The 23594-nt window shown below is 34.4% G+C and overlaps 1 protein-coding gene across 2 annotated transcripts in view; it reads left to right on the plus strand.

Moving 5' to 3' along the window:
- The window catches only part of SLC12A2 (solute carrier family 12 member 2), a 93570-nt gene that overhangs the window by 64873 nt on the left and 5103 nt on the right, over positions 1–23594 (plus strand). The window contains exons 13-23 of one of the 2 annotated variants that reach the window (XM_019635395.1): positions 600–701; positions 2212–2367; positions 3619–3718; positions 8495–8606; positions 10306–10446; positions 12670–12776; positions 14070–14149; positions 16479–16604; positions 19132–19179; positions 20586–20708; positions 22283–22394. In XM_019635395.1, the coding sequence (XP_019490940.1) occupies positions 600–701; positions 2212–2367; positions 3619–3718; positions 8495–8606; positions 10306–10446; positions 12670–12776; positions 14070–14149; positions 16479–16604; positions 19132–19179; positions 20586–20708; positions 22283–22394 (1207 nt within the window). The remainder of the gene's footprint in view (positions 1–599; positions 702–2211; positions 2368–3618; positions 3719–8494; positions 8607–10305; positions 10447–12669; positions 12777–14069; positions 14150–16478; positions 16605–19131; positions 19180–20585; positions 20709–22282; positions 22395–23594) is intronic. The other variant, XM_019635396.1, reaches the window with a different exon arrangement.

Raw genomic sequence — 23594 nt, forward strand, 5'->3', positions numbered from 1 at the left:
AAAAAAAAAAAAAAAAAAAAAAAAAAAAAAAAAAGAATGTTTTTAGTGTCATTAAATATAGTAGTGAGAAGTCATTAATTATATATATAAATATATAGTAGTGGAAGCAACCTGAATACCTATCAATGGAAGAATGAAACTGCAGAATAATATTCAGCAGTAAAAGAAAAAAAAATGAATAAACTTTGTTTTCATATATCAATATGAATGAATCTCAAATATAATAAATGTAAAAAATAAAATTGCAGAATTATATAGTATGATATTATTTACGTAACTTTTAAAACACCCAGAACAGTACTACATAATGCTTATGGACTATATATGTATATAGTAAAACTATATCATTGGAAAAAGAATATACCAATTTTGGAAGAGTGAGGTATAAAGGGGGGTTTCAACTGTGTACCTAAGGTTTGATTTCTGAAAACTAAAGTGCATGAAGTACGTATGGCAAAATGTAAGTTTTCATTAAATCTGGATGGTGGATATAGGAGTATTCATTATGCCATTATCTAAAGGTTTGAAATAGTTCATAATTTTGAAAAGTTAAAAAATGCCTCATATGTCAATCAATATGCCTCTTGTTTCTTTTGCAGCTGAACTGAATGTTATTGCTCCAATTATCTCTAACTTCTTCCTTGCATCCTATGCACTGATCAATTTTTCAGTATTCCATGCGTCACTTGCAAAATCTCCAGGTGATTTTACATTTTTGTAAAGTTTTATAAATGTCGTAATGTCTTTGACTTTAGAGAAAATAAAACTTGAACAAACACATTTTTAAGATGGTGTATGTGAGATTAGCTCACTAATGCTCAGTCTGCCTTTACAGTGGAGTCAAATTGAGTCTTCAAAGATCTCTTTATCATGAAGTGTACTGGTAACATTCTGTTTCTTGTTTGCAAAGCATTTAAGATGATAGCATTACTCTCAAATTCTGACTAACACTGTGAAAGAATTATTTTGGTTTTTTTGTTTTGTTTTTATCATTTATTTAGCTGATTTCAATTTCAGATTTAAGAACATTATGATATAGTTAACCTGTCCAGAAATATTTTTAACACAATGAGTCCTGTGGAATTCTAATATAACGGGTCTTTAGAAACTGAGAAAGTACCCCCATGTACTGTTTGTTATAAACCATGACAACAGTTGAACAGCAGGAAAGGAAATGAAGGAACAAAAATGTGAGAACTTAGGACAGAAGCATCTTAGTTTCCGTTTTTACTTTAAGAATATAAATTTTAGAGGTGGTTGTGGCTATAAAAGGGCAACACAAGGGATCCTGGTGTTGGACTCTTCTTTAATTTGACTGTTAATACCAATATCTTAGTTGTGATGTTGTAGTATCCTTTTGGAAGATGTTATCATTAGGGTAAACAAGACAGAAGTACCCGGAATCTCTGTATTATTTCTCACAACTTTGTGTGAACTTGCAATTATCTCAAAGTTAAGTTTAATTTTTAAAACTATAAACTTGATTGAAATGATTTAAAAAGAATAGTTTTGGCTATGGAACTAGCTATGATTGAAAATTTTAAAACGTGGTCTTCACAGTTTTTAGAGTGAGCTTAATTCATAAATAATACTTCACTAAATGGGAAGATATGTTTCTATAATAAACTCTTAATTTTTTAAGTAAGTAGATGAATTTTTAAAACTTTTCAAAAACATTTTGTTTGAACTGTTTTATATATTCATTAGAGTATGGATATGTCTTATGCTAAAAATCAGACAATAAAGCTACACTAATAAGGACTCAATTTGAAATCTTTTTAAAATCTTTTCTAGTTTTTAGCTTTCACTAGGGTAGGTTGGTGTACACTTTTTTGGTAAAGAGTTTATTGAATACAGAACTACTAAGATAGAATAGTGTGGAAGTAAATAGATGTGCCATCAAGAATCGTGAAATTGTGGCTCAGTTGGTTAAGAGCTCGCTCAAGAGTTTGAGCTCTGAGCAACAGCGGTTCGAGTCAGCCCGAGCTGAGCAGCCGTGAGCTGCCAAAAAAAAAAAAAAAAAAAAAAAAAAAAGAATCGTGAAATTAAATCGTGATCAATAATGGCCTATGACTTTACTCATATATTAGACATGTACTTAATGTTTAAAGTCCTCTCATTGTAGCAACCACAGTTATTTTGTGCATTCATATGTACCATTGTCTAAAGCAGTTGAGGCATGTGAGTGACTTATCTATTTGTTATTGTTAGGATGGCGGCCAGCATTCAAATACTATAACATGTGGATATCACTCATTGGAGCAATTCTTTGTTGCATAGTGATGTTTGTCATTAACTGGTGGGCTGCATTGCTAACATATGTGATAGTCCTGGGGCTGTATATTTATGTTACCTACAAAAAACCAGGTCAGTAACCTTTTCCATTTAGTATTTCAAACTAGAAACCTGTAGAAGTTTTTTGTTACCTTTTATCTAAGTATTATCTTTTGTATATTTCAAAGTTTTATTTTGTGTAAAATTTCAAATACTTTGTTTCCAAATACATTTTAATGAAACAATTACTACAAGAGTTTTTTAGTCTATGGAATTCCATTCTTACCCATAAATTAAATTTAATCCTTTTTGTAGAAAAATAACAAATTCATATAATTAACATTCTGTTGCCCTCAATATATTTTAAAATTATTCTTTGAGAGGATTAGATTTGTGGTAGTAGTCGCTGTTAGCCTAATAAGCATATGTATTACCTGCTATGATGTTAGTACCTACTGTAATAATGTACCATGGAATTCACAAAATACTAGAAGACACCCTGTCTTCCCACTAGCTTACTATGTATCAGGGAAAACTGGACAAACATGTTCTAACTGGGAAATAGTCAAAGATTATCTAGAATGTATCTTACTGATAACTGTTGGTATATCTTTACATAAGGAGATGATGCTAAGATATATTAGGAGTGGTCCAGTATTCAGTATAGTAACCTGTAACACAGATTAGAGGGAAGAGCCAGTGATACAGGTTTGAAAAGTTTTGGCTCAATAGAATACATTAGGAAGAGATTACAAGAGTAGTTGCAATGTAGTCATTTTAAATAGTGAGGAAACATTTTGTGATTCTGGTATGACACGGTGAAGTTTTGGAACAGAGTGGTGGCTTTAGAAATGAAATGGACAAAGAAGGTATTGTTTACCCATCTTAGAAGCAATTATTTCTCTAGTATGCATGCTACCTCTCTAAAGTAACACATGTCTAAAATCATCGTTTCGTGTCCAGGCTGTTTATTCAATAAGGAATAACATTTGCCTGTTTAAATAATTTAAACTGTTAAGTACTATAAGTACTACTTCTTAACAATCAGAGCTCTGCCTCTTTCCCTTTAAACCTTTGGCTATATAAACAATAATTTTAAAATGTTTTCTTTATTTGTGAAAGCAGCCCTGTCATCTCAGTCTTTTCCAAAATGTACTTTCCCTTTAAATGCAACTGTAGTTCAGATTAGCATTGTCTTAATGTCATGCTGGTTCCAACTAATAGTTTAGTTTAGTAGTTGACTGTGAATGTGAAAGCATTGTTTACTTCTCTGTGTGTCTCAGATTGGTTATTGGTTGGTTGTTAAGTTTGGTGTCATGCTGCACGAGCACTGTCTCCCCACAGATGTGAACTGGGGATCCTCGACACAAGCCCTGACCTACCTGAATGCGCTGCAGCACTCGGTTCGCCTTTCTGGAGTAGAGGACCACGTGAAAAACTTCAGGTGAGCGAGTAGGCAACATAAACATTTGTCTTAGGTGACGGTCAGATCTTCACTTCCTGTTCAGTAACATTTTAACATGCTGATATCTCATGAAAAGTTCTCTAAAAGCATAGAATATTTTTTGTTTGGTTGGACTTGGGCAATTTATTCAGATTTATTCAGCTTACTCAGCTTTCTTCATTATCTAAATTTTACATCTATCTTACAAAAATGTTATGAAAGTTTTAGAGGTCTCTCATCTGAAGACTTTTAAATGGGAGGCATCATAAAGTGAACAGAAATTTGTAAAAAAAAAAAAAAATGGATCATTAGTCATTCTCATATTGTTCACTTAAGCCTGGCACTGAACAAATGACTTTCTGTTATCATGTGTAACCCCCTTCTATTTGCTTTTGCAAAATAAACACAGAAATATGTTCCATGTATGTCAGTAAACCAAAAGGAAAAATGTTTTTTAAAGAAAGCCCGCAGAGTGGACGAGCACTAGAAAAGAATTGCTGTACCATATTTCTCCCAGTAAGCTAAGTCGTCATGTGTTTTCTTTGTTACTGTTGTCTAGATCTACCTCCTCTTTGTTTCTGAAATGAAAAGTTTCCTGAGATCACAGATCTTCAGCTTTGGAGTAGAGAGAACCTGAGAAAAGAAAAGGGAACAAGACCCCTGGGAGGAAAACATTAATTTCAGTGCATTTTAGATAGTTGAAGACGAGTATGACAGAAAATAGAAATTGTTCCTTTATGTGGAAAGTTGTATCCCCAAACTGAGAGCATATCTAAGAGTCAGAGTTAATTTGCCATCAATAAAAACCTGTTGCTTTGGCATATTATAGTAATGGGAACATTTTAAAAAATATATTTTATTCCAATATGGCTTTTTTTTTTCTGGGTGCAGTACTATCTTTATTTTATTTTTAAAGTTTTATTAAATTTGTTGGGGTGACATTGGTTAATAAGATTATATAGGTTTCAAGTATACAATTCTAAAATACATCATCTATATTGTGCATTGTGTATGACTTCTAAAATTTTCATCAGAATTATACACAAACATAGTTTAAAGAGGAAAAACTTAGGTTTGTCATGAAAATCACAAGAATGACTAGGAGTTTAGAGGTAGGAGATGCCACGTGCAGAGATGGCCCCACTTCTCATAGTCCTATTTCTCTCATGCCACGAAAAAACACTTTGCACTCTTAGCTGTTTCATTTACTGCTTTCTTCATGCTTATATTCTCAAACAACATCTTTCTCCTGATGTACGTTTTAATTTTTAATTTTAGTCATTATCTATTGATGTCTTTCATCCACATGCACTTACTGCACACATGCACCCTTCCCCTGATCTCATCCAGAATATTTTTATGCCATGTTTGGATTAGATCATACTTGGTATTTATAGTTTTGTGACTTTTCAAACATGATTCGGAGCTAAGCCATGTATTAAATTATGACTGCTGCTTCTCTCCTGTACAGCTTTTTGTTTTCTCTGGAGCCCATAATTTTTTTTTTCCTCTTATTTAACTTTATCACTATCTCAGCTTTCACCAAACTTGCTGAAAGAGTTTGTTTCCTTCACTTTGTAGTTTCTGTTTTCCTTGAAATGTGTTTCTCTCACTGTTTCTTATTAGTTTAATTTGGGTTCTTGGATTCAGCCTTGTCTTAGTATCTGTGATCCTTGGCTGGGGAAGCCCCGCACTGGTAGGTGGGGTTTGTCCATGAAGTCCTTACTATAGATTAATGTAGCCTTGCCGGTTCCTTGAGAAAGTTAAGTCATCTTAAAGGCTTTCTTTTTTTGATCTGATTAGATTTCCCAGAAGAGAATCTTTTAATCTTCTGCTTGTTGGTAAACTCCGGGGTACCCGTTTTGAGAGCCCAGTGGAAAAGGAGCTCAGAGCTCTCAGGATAGAGCATATAACTGTTCTCCTAACTCCTTCCCTATTTAAAGTAGCTGTTTCTGCCCCAAATGTTGCTGAGTTCTCCCGACCAGAGGCCCTCTCTAGCAAATAAGCCCTCGCCAAATAGGATTGGAGAGGGGCAGAGACAATGCCCATCAGAGTGACAGATATAATTTGGGTTTATCTAGTTGCTTCTTATGCAAATTTTAAACCAGTCCGCCTTATTTTAGTTCGTTTAACACATTGCTTTCCTCCTCGCCCCGTCTCCCCTTCTAGAGACATGTACTACCTCTAACTCCAAGTCATTTTGGTGATTTTTTTTTTTTAGGTGTAAATCAGGTAGCTTCGCAGCTTCCTCTAATGCTCATTTAGGATTTAGCCCTTTCTTGATTTGTAAAATCCTTTATTGTCCTTCCATCTGTTTTCTAGCTTTTAATATTTTCATACTATTGTATCTGCTCCTGTTCTCCATATTTTGTGGTTTTGTGCCTTAAAAGATCTCATTGTATCATGGAGATTTTTAAGAAAAGAGTTAAAATGAAGGCAGATAATCATACTGTCATTGCTGCTCAAAGTTATCCCTAATGTATTGGCATTGTACCTTTTTTGGTGTGATAAAACTATACTAAGTTATGACTTTGTGCTATGTTAGTACTATTTAGTAAAGATAGGGACTACAAATTACTTTTTCCACACTAATAGGTCGTACTGAGTATAGGTTAAAGTACCATGTGATGCAGGGGCTCAGCTCCCGGCAGGTGAATGCAGGATGCAGTGAGGCTGAAAAGGAACAACAATAGAGCCATGGATGGGAGGTTCATACCACTGTATTCTCGAGGGCAGCCGGGTGAGACACAGGAAGTAGGATCTGCAAGATCCGCACCATCTGCACTTGCTAACGTAGCCACGGCAGTTATATAGCATACGAGCAGTAGTGGCAGACAGCCAGCTGCTTACGTGAGTGCTTGCATGTGCGGGTTACACAGCCGAGCCAGCACCTTTCCATGTGAGGCCAGGAGCCTGGAAACTGCTCTCTGGGACTCCATCCCAACATGCCGTAACAAAAAGCCGAAAAAATACAGGGCTAAACAAGATAGACATCCATGTTATGTGATAGCCCAGAGGTAGATGGATGGTTCTTTGGCAGGGAGGCAGATTTGCTGCACTTGGTCATTCAGGTCCCACGTTCCTTGTATTCATTCCCTCGGTGGTGTTTCTGTCCACGTGGTCAAAGTCATTACAGCACCCATGGCCTAGCTTACAGGAAAGGGAAAGTAAGTATGGAGGGTGGCCAGCTTCCTTTTTAAATTACATGACCTGGAAATAGGAATATCTATGGGCGGTAAATCAGTCATGGGCCCACTTTCAGCTGCTAGAAAGGCTAGAAAATGTAGTCTGTGGCTGGGGTGCCATTCAACCTGCTAAAGCTCAGACGGGGTGACTGGACTATATTAGCAGTCTAGATTGTAGAGGATGATTTCACATTTGATTGCCCCAAAGCATTTCTCCCAGACAAAATTGTTTTTTCAGATAGCTTGCTAAAATTCTGAATATTGGTATATTTTTCAGTCTTTTTTAAGTTTCAAGCTTATTTTATTTATTTATTTTTTAAGATTTTATTGGAGAATTGGGAGAGGGGAACAGCATTGGGGAATCAGGGAAGGGGAACAGACAAGTTGCTATCTTTTTGTTCTTCAGTCTAGTTGTGGAGGACGTCGCTTTACTGGCCCATGTTGGTATTATCATTGCGCTCTTCCTGGGTGAGGCAATTGGTCGCTGGCCATTGGACGGCGGCTCATGGCAGCTCACGCTGGCTACTGGCTACACACGTAGCTCACGGCAGCCCACTGTAGCCTACGCCTTCGCTGGCGACTCCCGGCAGCCCAGCTCCAGGTTGAGCTGTTGTTCTGCATCTTAGCTGTAGAGGGCAGTGTCACTGGCCCTCATGTGGGATCCGAACCGCAGCCCTGCTGCTCAGAGCTCGCACTCCTAAGCCAACTCAACCAACGCGCCACCTGTCTGGCCCTCGTGCTTATTTTATGAATATAGTGAGGAACTACTCTAACAATTAATGTAGTAGGTAAGGCAGAATTTTTAGTCTATTTGCTTTCTGTTATTTTTGTTTTAATTATATAAATTCTTGTTTTAAAGAACTTTTGCTAAACTGTTTGAACTTATAAAATGGATACCCGAACATTTTTTTCATCAAACAAGATTTATTTTCATTTCTTGTCAGGGAAAATTAATATGAAAGTCATGCCATTGTCGTGTGTTTGCAAAGATATTTTAATTCAATTTTGGATCTCTCCATAATTAGTTAGAATTAAAACTTTTAATTCAAATAGAAGCCTTTTCTTCACCACAGGTGGTTTAACTCATATGACAACAATCATTAAAGTTAAACTAGATTAAAGAGGGCTAATATTACAAAGTAGAAGTAATTATAATGTGATCGAACTAAGAAGGACAGTAAAGTAACCTGTTTTTGTACATGAAGGCAAGGCCATTCTCTCAGGAAGTTTTATAAACTCTGAAATAACTGGAATATTTATTACCTTTAGAAGATGAAAATTTTTACATATTTTTTTAACTAGCATGATCATTTCTTTCTGTAATACGAGAATCTTGATGTGTAATATTAGCTATTCATTTAGAAGGATATTTGGCATAATGTTCATTCCAAGAAGGTCCTGTTTCTGTGTTTCTCGTGTATCAAGAAACTCTGGTTAAAAGTCATCTTTTATGAGAACCATGTGGCCTGTGTCTTGAGGACAATTGCACAAATGAGATTCTAGTGTAATATATGCTTAGAGAAACAAAATCATGTCCATGTTACCAAAAACCTAAACTCTAATTTTGTTTTTCTTTTCACTCTTAAATTAGGCCACAGTGTCTTGTTATGACAGGTGCTCCAAACTCACGCCCAGCTTTACTTCATCTTGTTCATGATTTCACAAAAAATGTTGGTTTGATGATCTGTGGTCATGTACATATGGTAAGTGTTTGTTTTGTTTACTGTATTAAAACATTTTTCACTGTATATAATTTATCATTTGTGGAACTTTCTAGATCTGAAATAATTTGACAACATAAATCTGTTTGGCTTGTGTGGGTTTTTTTTAAGGTAGTTATTTTCAAAATATTTTTCCCACTAAACTGTCTTAGAACCTTATTTCTAAAAAGATACTGGAATTTGAAATGTAATTGTTTTTCTTACTTATTATGACTAGATTTTAGCAAACTATATTGCCCATATAATGGTTTGGCTAAGCACAATAGCTTCTTGATAACTAAGGAGCCTAAATGAAATTCAGCATGTGTTTTTCCTTATTGATATTTCTTGTGAAGTCCTGAGAACACTGGGAACATTTACTTACTAGGAAAAAAAGAGGTTGGAGGAGGTAGACAAATTATGGTAAATATCTAGTATCTGGTATATAAGAAGAGCAGTGGGGGCACCCTAGTTGGGACCCCCTCTCGTTTTGAGAGCTGTTACTTTCTGCTCTAATAAAACTATCTTTCACTGTAAACTTTAAAAAAAAAAAGCAGAGTGAATGCCAAATTTCCAAGTTTAAACACTTTTAATTACCCCATTCATTTTTGTTTTAATCATGAGTAAAATAATTATTTAAAATGATGGTAAACTCTCATCTAAAAAGTAGTTTTATGTTTTTGGCATCTTGGCTGTTGAAAACAGTCACTAGATGATGGATTACTTGTTCTGCATAAGAAATTTATTTGTCAGATTAGCTTTTCCCCAAGCTCTATTGTTCATCTTGTTTTGGTGCTAGAAATGTGTGTTTTATGCCCTATGTCTCAGCCCCTGCTAGAGTTGTTCTTCTACTTGAATAGTAGCAAAGTCAAAGCCGTGTGTGTGTGTGTGTGTGTGTGTGTGTGTGTGTGTGTGTGTGTGTGTAGGGTGATGGAAGGACACATTGAGACATCGATCCCAGGGACCTGTGGAGTTTTCTAGATTGCCTCCAAGTTCATCAATTCAAGTTGGTGTCTTGCACACAAGAAATTACAAATGAGGCAATTTTCCTGCTCAGAAAGATAAATTGTATTTTTCCTTTACTTATTCATGTGTAATTAGGGTATATTCTTAAACTTATTTTTAGATTTTTGCTTTATACATTTGTGTATAACATATTTTATGTATTGTTTGCAAGGATCAACTAGAATTGCAAGTTAAAGCTCATTTTTATCATTTAACAGAAGTATAAAGGAAAAATGCATTTATATTATATCTCTCACTTTGATTTCCAATAATATTTCTAGGTTACTGAAAATTAACTCACATATTTGGGACAAACAGAAAACATGCTGGGAAGCTTTCTGTAGAAAAACAAAAGGCTTGTTTTTCTCTGTAAACTCTTCTCCATTTTCTTTCATTTTTAATGCCTCTCGTTTACTTAGTATTGAAAAGTTTCTATTTCTTTTTCAGTCTGTTTCTCCTCTTCTTCCTTTTTTGGGCACTCCCTGTGCCTTAACTATTCCATCAGCTTTATCTTTTTATAATCTTAATTATTGCAAAGAATTCACTGACATGAAAATGAAATGCTATTATTATACTTCTCTCCCCAATCCCCAACATTTAGGCACCTTGTTTAAGCCAATGTAACAGGAAGATTTTTTATAGATGTGGAATAGATTACCTTTCAATTAAAGATATTATTAATATTTTTTCCTTACAGGGCCCTCGTAGACAAGCCATGAAAGAGATGTCCATTGACCAAATTAAATATCAGCGCTGGCTTATTAAAAACAAAATGAAAGCCTTTTATGCTCCTGTACATGCGGATGACTTGAGAGAAGGTGCACAGTATTTGATGCAGGTAAAGTTGTTGTGCTTCTCAAATGACCACATTTTAGTTTTGTTGTAAGCTTTTAAACATTTTTTTATTCTAGGTTTTATTCTTCATATTAAAACAAATGGTAAAGCTTTTAAAATATCTTTGTTAAAGTAGACTGCTAAAAGTTACATAAATGAGTTAAAGGGACTGTATAGAAATAATATACTGTTCGCTAACAGTGAAGAACCCATTTATAAATTATCTTAGCCTATTTCTCTTCTTCTCTAAGATGTTTCCCATTCAACTTCCTGCTACACCTCACTGGGATTTTTTGTTGTTGTTTATTTGCTTTTTGTAGGAGTATTAAGTAATGGCAGTCCTTAATTTATTTTCTTTTTTTTTTAAAGATTTTATTGGGGAATTGGGGGAGGAGAACAGCGTTGGGGAATCGGGGAAGGGGAACAGACAAGTTGCTGTCCTTTTGTTCTTCAGTCTGGTTGTGGAGGACGTTGCTTCACTGGCCCAAGTTGGCACCATCATTGTGCTCTTCCCTGGCGAGGCAGATCAGTCGCCGGCTTCTGGACGGCCGCTCACTGCGGCTGCTGGCTGCTCACGCTGGCTGCTGGCTACACACAGTAGCCCATGGCAACCCACTGTAGCAGGGGTTGCAGCCTACGCCTCGCCGCGACTCACGGGCAGCCCAGCTCCAGGTCGAGCTGTTGTTCAGCATCTTAGCTGTGGAGGGCAGTGTCACTGGCCCTCATATGTGGGATCCAAACTGGGGACCTCTGGCATCCCAAGCCAGCTCTTAACCAATGCACCACTCGGCCGGCCCTAAAATGTATATGTATGTGTGCCTAAATAATGGAATACATAGTAAAAATACAAAGAGGGCATGCAAAAGATACATAGGGTACTTGATGGGTTTTTGTAATGTTTATTTTCTTATGCTAGATGGTGGGTATATGATCATTTATTACTTAATTCACTTTTATATGTGAAATACTTATCTATTTCAAGTAGAATGCTACCCTTCATCATAAGGTTGTTTCTACTGGGTAAATCTTGCTTGCTTTTATACAATTTATAGGAACATTTTGATAACTATGTATTTAATAAATGTTATGAAGGAAATATTTGCTTAGAGATATGGTTCTTAAACTTCATTATGCATCAGAATCACCTGGTAGACTTGATAAAATACAGACTGCTGGGCCCCACCTTTGGAATGACTCAGTAGGTCTGGGGCGAGGCCCGAGAACTTGCATCCTAACAAGTTTCCATGTGATGCTGCTGCTGGTGGTTCATATAAGAATATAATACTATTCTTCAGTATTTCCATGTATAGGAAAAATCTAGGATAAGTACATTCATAGAGACAGAAGTAGATTTGATGTTACCAGGTCCTGGAAGTTGGTGACAGAGGGTAATTATTGCTTAATGGTTACAGAATTTCTGTTTGGAGTGATGAGGAAGTTTTGGAAATAGATAGTGGGGCTGGTTGTACAACATTGTCAGTGTAATTAATGGCAATGAAGTGTACATTTTAAAATGGTTATAGTGACAAAATGTTTTATCTTTTACCACAATAAAAAAAAAGTTTTTAAAAACTTGTGTGCACACAACCTTGGGAATAGAATTTTCAGTTATAAAATCTTACCAAAGCAGTGATTCATAGGCTTTTTGGGCATGTAAAGCGTACTGAATTGCCACTCTTGATGAGGTTGCAAGAAAAACTGATTGATGGAATAATTGAGGAAGGAAATTAACCGAATTTCAGCAGAAACTTTTTCGTGATCGGTAAAAAGAATTGAAAATGTAGTGTTGATGGGACTCAGAGCTGTAACCAACAATGCATGTCCTGCATTCAGACTTTTGCTTCTAGGTTTAAATGGCTGTTATCAAAATATATAACTGAGAATACCACTCTATTATGATTTTCATAAAAGATTAAGTATATTCCATTATTTTTCTTTTACTAAAAATAGGAAAATTTTGATAAGACATAAAAGTACAAAAATGTATATTTAGAACTTTTCAAGTGTTTAATTTTATCTTTTGTTTTGTACCTGTTTAGTCATACATAATATATGATCAATATAGTAGATATAGTTTATAAAGATGCACATACTAGATGCTTAAGAACTTTTGCCAGTAAGGGTGCATAGTTGTAAAATGTTTAGAGGCTGTCAATTTGATTTCATCATTTTCAAAACATTTTGTTGAATGGTATATCTTTAAAGTTGTATTTTTCCTACATTTTAGGCTGCTGGTCTTGGGCGTATGAAACCAAACACACTTGTTCTTGGATTTAAGAAAGATTGGTTGCAAGCAGATATGAGGGAAATGGATATGTATATAAACTTATTCCAGTAAGTGTTCTTTTAATTCAGTTAACTTGGTTCAGAAAAATGTTAATTTTGAAAGCTTGCACTGACTGTTGAAGACTGTTTCTCATATAGTCTCTTCTACTAGAAAGAAACATAATAATGAGAAGAATCACATGGGGCTATCTGGGTTTTAAGTTGATGATCTATTAACAAAAAAAAATTTGTCTGTTCTTTGTATGTCGCTTTCCACGCAAACATTCACACACACATACACACATACACATACACATATACCTGGCTTCCCATTTAAGTTAGGAAGCTTTTCCACGTCTCGACAGCCGTTGGTGAGCAGAGTTTCTGTATGTGGTTAGACCCATCACTTTCTAAGTTATGTCATTATAATAATACGTGCTGAGGAAGACATTGCATCACTGATACCAAACTCAAACTAATTTTGCAGTTAATCATTTGGTTCATCCATTAAGCTATTTACATGTTTTTTTAAAAATGTACTTATATGTTTTGTTTCTCCATCCCCCTTGAAGTGTAAGTTCTGAGTTTACTGTTCACTTTCAGTGGTTTTTCCAGTGATCTTTATCAGATAGCTTAGTTTTGACTTACATCACTTTAACTCCCTCTTATGGGTTGTCTAGTGGGTTCTTTTGTATTCTTTTGTTACTTGATTTTACTCTGTTCGTGTTATTATTTATATTATATTATTTCTCTTACTGGAACTCCTGTTGTATCTATTTATAAAAGCACATAGTTATTTGCCTGTATCATGTATGACAGTTTTATTTTCATAGCTGCTTTGAAACATCTTTGAGGAAGTAATCAGACCTCTTACTTTACTTTTGTAAAAATTTTTAAATTACTTAAAATGCCCTTTCTCCTTTTAGAAGTGATCATACTCAACAACCTGCTCTCATTCTCAGTAAAATTTATTGTTTTTGTCTTCATGTATTTCTCTTAGCTTTAAATATATAAGCTTAAATTAAAATTAAATATGGGATTTCTGAAATTGTTCTTTTTCCATAATTTTAGCTTGTTTCTGATAGGATAAAAATATAGTTACAGCTTTAAACAGCTATAGGTAGAATATCAGTACTATAAAGATCTACATGTAAGTCGTTGTGAGAGGTATTACAGAAAAGGGGAAAGGGAATGGTATAAGATTTGAAAGTTAACATTATATGGATCTCACTAGAATTTTTAAAGCATATTAAAGAATCAGACATTTAAAGTTGAGAGTCATTTTAGAGATCATCCATTATTGCCTTCATTTTATAAAAGAGGAGACCAATTTTTGTGATTCTTTTTTTCCACCTATTATAGTGATGCTTTTGACATACAATATGGAGTAGTGGTTATCCGCCTAAAAGAGGGTCTGGATATATCTCATCTTCAAGGACAAGGTAAATCTTGTTTGAAATAACGTGGTTTTTTGGGTTTGTTTTTTTTTTAATTTTAAAAATATAAATTACTTTGTTAGAAAACTATATATAATTCTTACAAGTTCTTCAATAATTTTAATATTTACCATCTATTCTGTGTTATGTACTTAATGTATGGCATTTTAAGATCAGATCTGTTTGGCTCCACCAAAGTTTGTGTTTACTCTTTGCACCAACCGAGAATAAAATTCAATCCAAATCATAAATTTAAGAGAAACAAAGGTATGATTGTAGATTGGCCAAATTTGTAAAACTACATAATAAAATAGTTGAAGAAAAAAATTTTTTAAATGCTACTATTTATTTTCAGCTTCCTATTGATGTGATTTAGCATGTTAATTTATTTTTATTTATTTTTCATTAGTTTTAGGTGTACAAAGCATCATAATAAACATTTACACCCTCACAAAGTGATAAGCCCTCTCCCCCAAGGTACTACTCTTCTGTTAGGACTATTACAACACCATTGACTATCTTCCTTATGCTATACTCCACCTCCCATGACTATATATATGTACTTACTTATAGTTGACATACAGTGTTATTCTACTTCAGCTTCAGGTGTACAGTGCATTAGTCAGACATCTACACAGTCTATAAAGTGATCCCCCTGATAAGTCCAGTGCCCATCTGGACTTTGTTGATTATATTCCCCATACTAATGCTAAATCAGTAGACATTTTCTTGTTTATGAAAGTCCCATTTGTTTATTTTTTCTTTTGTTTCCCTTGCCTGAGGAGATATATCAGCAAAGATATTACTAAGGATAATGTCTGGGAGTTTACTGCCTATGTTTTCTTTTAGGAGTTTTGTGGTTTGGAGTCTTTAAGTCTTTAATCCATTTTGAGTTTATTCTTGTATATGGTTAAGAAAGTGGTCTAATTTTTTTTTTCTTTTGCATGTATCGGTCCAGTTTTTGCAACACCATTTCTTTTTTTTTTTTTTTTTTCCATCCAATCATTTCACGCATCTATTGAGTCTCAGTGGAGTCCTTTTTATTTTCCAAAGATTTGTATTGGGGAATTGTTGGAGGGGAACAGCATTGAGGAATCGGGGAAGGGGAACAGACAAGTTGCTGTCCTTTTGTTCTTCAGTCTAGTTGTGGAGGATGTTGCTTCATTGGCCCATGGTGGTATTATCATTGTGTTCTTCCCGGGTGAGGAAGTCACTCGCGGGCCATTGGACAGCCACTTACAGTAGCTCACGGCAGCCCACTGCAGCCTACGCCGTCACTGGCAACTCACCGTAGCCCAGCTCCAGGTTGAGCTGTTGTTCACCATCTTAGCTGTAGAGGGCGCAGTGTCACTGGCCCTCATGTGGGATCCGAACCAGGGCCCTGCTGCTCAGAGCTGGTGTCCCAAGCCAACTCAACCAACGTGCCATTTGGCCAACCCCAAGACACCATTTCTTGAAGAGACTGTCTTTACCCCACTATAAATTCTTGCCTTCTTTGTCATAGATTAGTTGACCATGGAGGCATGGGTTTATTTCTGGGCTCTTTATTCTGTTTTTTGATCTATGTGTCTGTTTTTATGCCAGTCCTGTGCTGTTTTGTTTACTATAGTCTTGTAGTGTAATTTGATATCAGGAAGGGTGATACCTTCAACTTTGTTCTTCCTTCTCAAGATTACTTTGGTTATTGGGGGTCTTTTATGGTTCCATATACCTTTTAGGATTAATTGTTCTATCACATATTTTCTATAGTTATTTCTCTTAAAACACAAATTAGTGATAAGGATTATGAAAAGCCATATTATGTTTGTCTTTATAATAAGTGTTTTTATGGTGGAAGTTAAATGTTTACTAATTCTTTCCCAAAATATAGAAGAAGAAATGGTACTTTTACCATGAACTTAGTAAAGGTCTCTGTCACCTAGTTTTGGCTCTATAGTCATGGCTATAAATTTTCAGTGTTGTCTGTCATCTTCCGTGTATATGAACATTTGTCACATTTTACATTTTTTACATATGTAAATGACTTTGAGAGTAGAGTTGATTCACATGTCATTCATCATTCCTTTGTCTACCAGATTCTTTGTTCCATGAATTTCACTCATTGATTGCCCAACACATAATTCAAATCCTTGACACTTAGTTGTGTTTCAAGATATTTAAGTAAACAGTCATTTCAAAACAGATTATTACATTTGTTTACGTAAGAAATCATTTAATATAAACTTATTTCATAAACTTTGCTTAAAATTGCCATTTAATTAATTTATGCCATGATGCTTTCTTTAATGGTTAAAATAAGATTTAGATAATATTTTGAATACTTTGATATCTACAGAAGAATTACTGTCATCACAAGAGAAGTCTCCTGGTATGAAGGATGTGGTACTAAGTATGGAGTATAGTAAGAAATCAGATGTAGATACTTCCAAACCATCTGGTGAAAAAACCATTACACATAAAGGTAATTTTTATTCAAACAAGAAATTTTATTGAGGTAATGTTTTAATTTGGGGAGAAATGGTTTTTATGTATATAACATAGCTAGTAAATTAACCTACTCAAACTTGTACTTTCATATCTAGTTGCTCAGGTAAAATAATGGCTTTCAAAAATGGCCACAAAATGATTACTTATTTTTAAAGTATTAAAGTAGATCATAGAACAGAGACCACACCAATTAATTATATACTAATGTGTTCTTGTATGTTTTTATTAATCCTTGCTTTAAATAAAACATTTTAATTTGAACCTTAGGTTAAATATGAACTTGGAAAGAAGCATGATAAATTCAGAGCAGTGTGCATATAGTGTATGATAACATTGAAAGGAATGAAGTTTATGTAATTAATATACATAATTTTTTTGTTTATGTCAAGATATTTAAATTTCAGGGGTTTTGTTTATGTGCTAAGATATTAAGAATTTTTTTTACATTTACTGTATCTGAAGTTGTTTAGATAAAACAATGTAATAAGAAATCAAGTGCGATTTTATTTCTCAATTTAGCCTCTCAAGAAACAAACTATTTGTGTTTGATTGCTGAACTATTAGGCCATAATTACAGACCTAATACCCCTGGTGGCTCATGTGCTTTAAGCCACAAACAATTTCCAGATCTCATGAGACTTTCAGATACTTTCATCCACAAACCTGTATGTCATGTGTCTGAGAAGGAAAGAGGGATGACTTCCAAATCTTACTCTCCCACCCTCACTCTCCTACCTCTGTTAAGTCTAGTATCTCCATCTGTCCTATTCCCAGCTGACATGCAACAAGAAAAAATCTGCACTGTAAATCATCAAACCATATCATACTTGGATTCCTGTAAAATAATTGCCATTCTTTTTCTGAAATTGATAACTTTGGACAAATCCTGTCTCTGTGAAAATTGATCTCTCGTACATTATTTAGAAACGTTAATGTTGCTTTTTGTTTCTTTCCTCCTTTACCTTGTTTGCCTAGGGTAACAGTAGTGGAGAGCTTAGTTGAGATCCATTTTTTTCTTCCAGTTCTTTGCTGGCTTCATTATAATTTTTTTCTGTTTCATCTCAAAACTCTAAACTGATTGTGATAACACTGTTCTTATGTTCCTGCATTTATTTTTTGTTTACAGTATACATTCTTTCATTTCCTCTACTTTTGTTCTTATCCTTTTTTCTTGCCCAAAACAAATCCTTTCTTTACAAAATCTGTTAGGAATTAATAGATAAAACTATGATGGGGATGTGACAGTTACCAAGCATCTACTGTGTGTCTCCCACATTGTAGTAGATGTTATCTGTACATTAGCTCATTAATGTGTGTCACAATCTTATGATGACATTATTTTTATAAAGTAGGAAACTGGGTCATTACATTTTTGTTTATCTTTTTATTGTAAAAATGTAAATACTTTCAACTTAGTTTAAATCATTTTTAAGTGTCAATATTTTCTTGACATATCTAAGCTCTTTGAAATGAAGACAAAATGTCCAGTTACATTTATAAATTTTTTTATCATCAAAGACAGATAATATTAAATACCTAATTTATAGGAACAATAACATTTAATACTAAAAATTAAATGTAATAATTGAAATGTTTTTGTTCCATAACAGGCATATTTTGTATTTATTTCCTATTTAGTCAGTTATTTTCAAAATTAGCATTGAAACTGTAGTAAAGTTTATACAATTTTACATGTCTTCAGAATTACCAATATTCTGGTGTAGTTATTATAATCATAGATATTTGGTATGTCAGTCTTGATTATCGAGGCATACAGTATACAAGGGAACAAAAAGAGCACCCTTTGCATACTTACTTTGTGTTAAGCACTGAGCTAAAGGCATTAATGCTTGCAGTATAGCAGCCTTAAGAGGTAGGTCTTGTTCATCCTTTTTACAACTGAGGGGAGTGAGGAGTTAAGTCACACAGTTAGTGGTGATAGTGGAATGCTGGGAGTCTGGCTGAAGAGCCTGCTGCAGTGTACTCGTTCTGTCCAAGTTGGGGGTTCTATGTGCCTTAAACAAATAATACAAACTTATATTAAGAAAAAAACTGAGGTTAGGAAAACTTAACCCCAGGAAAATACTTATAGATATTTAAGTGTAAATGGACCAATATATGCATACATGCATGCATATACATATATAATGTCGTATTTCTACTCTATAAGCCATAGTTCATCAGCTTTTCAACTGATTTCAAGTATGAAAGTTTAAAAGTTTAAAAATTCTGCCGAAGTTTTGGTCAGTTTGTACTGGAATAAAATTTAGGGGTGAGCGCTAATCAGTAGCCCCTTTGGAGGAGTCTAAAATATGTTTGCTTTTTAAAATCCTAAACACTCAGTGTAGAAAATATCTATCTTCAGTCTTGATTATTTTTCATAGACTGTTTCTTCATACTATGTTTTGTTTATAAATGTTCTCTATTTACATTACATTTTAATTATTTTACTAATATAAAGGCAATTAACTTATATTTTGTGTTTTTTAAACATAATCTAGATGAGGAAGAGGATGGCAAGACTCCAACTCAACCACTGTTGAAAAAAGGCAGGCATTTTTCATCATTTTATTTTAATCCCTTTTTTTCATACTGTTAACTCTGACTCCAACCTTATGATTTTCTTTTTTTACCTTAGTTTTTATTTTCATGGTGAGGTGATGTTACAGTTATTTATTAAATGCAGATTAGAAAAATTATCATCAGTCCAACTAAAGAGTTAAATCATTCCAGGAAAAGGTGATATATCAAAGACAAATGCTTTTATATTACCATTTCTGAAATATTCAAACCCTGAAAGTCAATATTAATTTTTTAACTTAAACTGCATGGTTTAGATGATAAGTAGAGACACTGAAATAGGTTTATTTACAGTGTCACTTGCATTCTTTACCATCAGTTGTACCCAGCCAAGTCCTTAATTTTGATACTAATATATTTTTCATTTAAAAATTACAATATTTCTCACAGTCCTGCTGCGTTTGGGAGATACACAGTCATGTCAACATACATGAATTTTATGAAAAGGAGATAGAGGTGAGAGTTATGGAGCAGTGTGGTTTGGTAGCCATATTATTTCATCATGCAAAATCATTTGTCATGTTTGCGTACATCATGGCAGCATGAAAAGTGAATGATAGACATTCTGCAAAAGTGATCAGATTTCCTCCTGTGGATTTCTGCTTTTCAAAATTTGGTGTAGGAATTTCATAATAGTCATTTGCTTGCTCACAGAGCCAGTGCTGATTTTTTTCCCCCCCAATTCCTGAGAATATAAAAGGGAACTCTCTTGGTATATTGTCTAAAGACTTGTATCATACGGGTGCCCTTCCAGGGAGTTCCCACCATCTTTCTGTGGTTCAAAGAAAGATGTGGTTATATGGCTTTAGATTTGGGTGTTATATATTGAGGGGACAAAAATTAGGTCAAGATGAGGAAATTTTTCCTTAGACAAAGCTTTCGCTGTGATAATTGTGTGATTGTATTGGTATGTCTTCCACTTCCTTCTGTCTTTCATATTATAGATAACATTTAATTTACAAATTTTTTTGAGTTTAGAATTATTGAGAAACCAAATTACAAAAGAAATATATTCATGGAATAGGTGTAAACTTAATTTGTCCAGTTAGCCCAATATAGCCATTCAGAAATCAAAATCCATCAGTCAATTATAATATTCTTGATGAGTATGTATGACTCTCATTCAGAATGCTTAAATATCGGAAATTAGGCAAGATAATTTGGATGAGTTTAGCTATTGTAAAGATGTATTTATCTGTAACGATTTTAAAAGTATGTTTAAATCATAAACAACTGAAGGTTTATGATGGATGTCATACACAACTATCTGCATTATAAACAATTGAATATATAAAAGTTAGGATACTAGGAATTCAGCAAAAGGGACTTTAACATTTAGCCCCCTCACATTGTATTTTTCTCCTTAATCCTGTAGAATCCAAAGGCCCTGCTGTGCCTTTAAATGTAGCTGACCAAAAGCTTCTTGAGGCCAGTACACAGTTTCAGAAAAAACAAGGAAAGAATACTATTGACGTCTGGTGGCTTTTTGATGATGGAGGTAAGGCTGTTAACATATTTTTTAACAGTTTTAAATTTACTCAAGTTGTGGGAATACTACTAAGAATTGGCATATACTCTTCGCCAAGAGACCCCATTCCAGTTTTGCCAACACTCCCAAAAGCAGTAGGATTCATTTCAGAATCAGGCATTGCGCTTAGTGGTCACATGTCTTCATTGTCCTTCAATTTGGGAGTTGCTTGGTCCTTCCTTGAGCTTCACGGCATTAATGTTTTTAAAAATATTACAGACCATTTTGTAATTTGTCACTTAAAATTTGGAATGCCATTTGGTGTTTCGTCATAATCATTTTCAAGTTAAGTATTTTTGGTAGAAACATCACGGAAGCCATGCTGTGCTCTTCTGTCCGTATCTCTCGCATCAGGCGGCACATGATGGTGATTTATCTCATCACTGGTGAACTTAGCTTTCACTGTTGAGTAAGGTGGTTTTCCCCAGGTTTATTTATACACTGAGTTACTCTTTTTCCCCTTTTATAGTTACACATATTTGAGGTGTGGGGAGTTACTTTTAGACTTTGTAAATGTACCATTGTTACTGCAACTTTTACCACCACCTTTAGCATCCATTGATATTTCTGCTTGAATTTATTATTGTTGTTATGGTGGACTTGTGGTTGCCAAATGATGATTTTCCAATCCTGTCACTTCTTCCTCATTTATTAGTTGGCATTTTACTATAAGGAACAGCTTTCTCTTTATTTCTATCTGTGTAGACTCATGGATTTCTCTTGTATTCACTGGGAAATGCTTTGTCATTCTCATTATTTGTTTTGATATTCAGATTGTCCTGGATTTCCTGTTTAGTCTTTTGTGTCCATTTCTCATGTCCCAATCATTCTTTATTTTCTGATATAATAAGATGTGCCAGGCAGTTTTGTACTTTCCTTACACCAGCCATTGAATCACCCTTTATCCAAGGAGCCCTGATTCCTTTTAGTGATGAGAGGTATTGCGAACCAAAGATCAGAGCATTAGATATGCTCGTCGCTACTAGCGTGTCCCTGCCCCCAGGCCCTCTCAGTGGATAGATCTAGAAAATACACATATACCGGGGGTGCCAAAAAAATGTGTATACATGACTTGTATTCATCTTTGGTTATCAGTATATATTACAATTTTAATAGTTTTTTCTTTTCTTAAAATGTATATACATTTTTTTGGCACCCTCTGTATATGTTTCTATGTGTACATGTAGGTTGAAAACCACTTCCAGTCCAACACTGAGGGGTTCAGTCCAGCTTCTCCCTTTTTATGTTTCTCATTTATTTCAGTGAGAAACTTGACTCCCAGTCGCTTCAATGAATATTCTCAACCTTCCTGTATGTGGCTAATTTCCTAACTGCCAGGTCACTGTCCCATTTCACTGCCTTTGGAGCCTCCCCTAGTTCAGCTCTGCCTGTGGCTTTATGACTGAATCCAGGAAGGCCAGAAAGAAAAAATTTGTTTTATATTGAGTTGTAGTAAACATGTTTTTAGAGACTAAATTGAATTAAAAATTCTTAATTGAAATATCAGCATTTAGTAAATGATTTGTTATATTTTCATGATTCAGGTTTGACCTTATTGATACCTTATCTTCTGACTACCAAGAAAAAGTGGAAAGATTGTAAGATCAGAGTATTCATTGGTGGAAAAATAAACAGAATAGACCATGACCGGAGAGCGTAAGTCTACTTTAAATTGAAGGGCATTTAACTAGTAGTACTTGGCTATTACAATGTAGATTTGATAGGATAAAAATTAGGCAATCCATAAAATGTCAGCATTGTTCTGTTCTGTACTGAAACTGAAAATTGTAGTTAAAGAAATAAAACCTCATTCTCTTCCATTTAGTCTTTATGTTTTAAGTTGTAAATATTTAGTTTTGCTGATATGTAATAATTTTTAATATATTGACATTTTAGAAAGTTTTTATTAAATACTTATGGTATTAAAGTATTAAGCAGCTTTTTTTTTTTAATCGGGGAGAAAGTGCACAAAAATTACATATTCATATATGGGATACATTTTGTAGACTTGTAGACAACAGAAACACAGGATGCCATTGTCATCCATTCTCTTCTATCTGTCTGTATTGTCACAGTTCTACATTTGGTTTCAGTGCTTCTCTAAATACCCTGTGTCTTGTGTCTGACCTTTTCAACATATATTGTACATATTGTACATCCAATTTCATTTTTGGAAAGCATAGCTTGATCATGATTCCTCTCCCCACAATACTTCTAAATTCTTCTCTCTTACATACCAGAAAGTCGATGCCAAAATGTGACAGGGCCCTTTACAATGTCTTCCTGTTCTCTTTGTGTCTTTATCTCCTGTTCCCCACACCCCCAAAAAATATGCCTTATACTTTAGTTTACATTTCTGCACCTGCCCTAAACATGCATGTGATTTCAGACTTTTACTCCTTTGTCTACTCTCATCTCTCTGCTGTAAATAGCTCTTTACTTGCCTCCCTTCTCTGTTAAAATACTCCATTCTTTAAAGACCAGGATAGGTGTCACCTTCTTCACAACGCCTTCCCTAATTTTTTTCCCCTTGTCACCCGCTCCACGCCCCTTCCAGTTATTACATTTCCTCCCTAAATCATGATACCATTCACCACATTCTGGGGCTTGTATTGTGTTTATTTTATTATCTTAGATTTGAGTTTTGTGGGCCCGATAATACATAGTAGGCACTTAGTAGATTTATACCAGAATTCAACAAGGTGTTTATTCATTTCAAACAGTGAATTATGCAAGAAATAGTAGAAATAATGTAAAAGTTAAACCTGTTGCTTATCTGTTTTCTAATATCTTAATTTAGAAAACTCATTTTGTTAAAAATGAAATCTTGTTAATTGCTTTTCCTGTTTGTATGTT

This window comes from Hipposideros armiger, unplaced genomic scaffold (genome assembly GCF_001890085.2).
Source record: "Hipposideros armiger isolate ML-2016 unplaced genomic scaffold, ASM189008v1 scaffold_21, whole genome shotgun sequence".
NCBI lineage: Eukaryota > Metazoa > Chordata > Mammalia > Chiroptera > Hipposideridae > Hipposideros > Hipposideros armiger.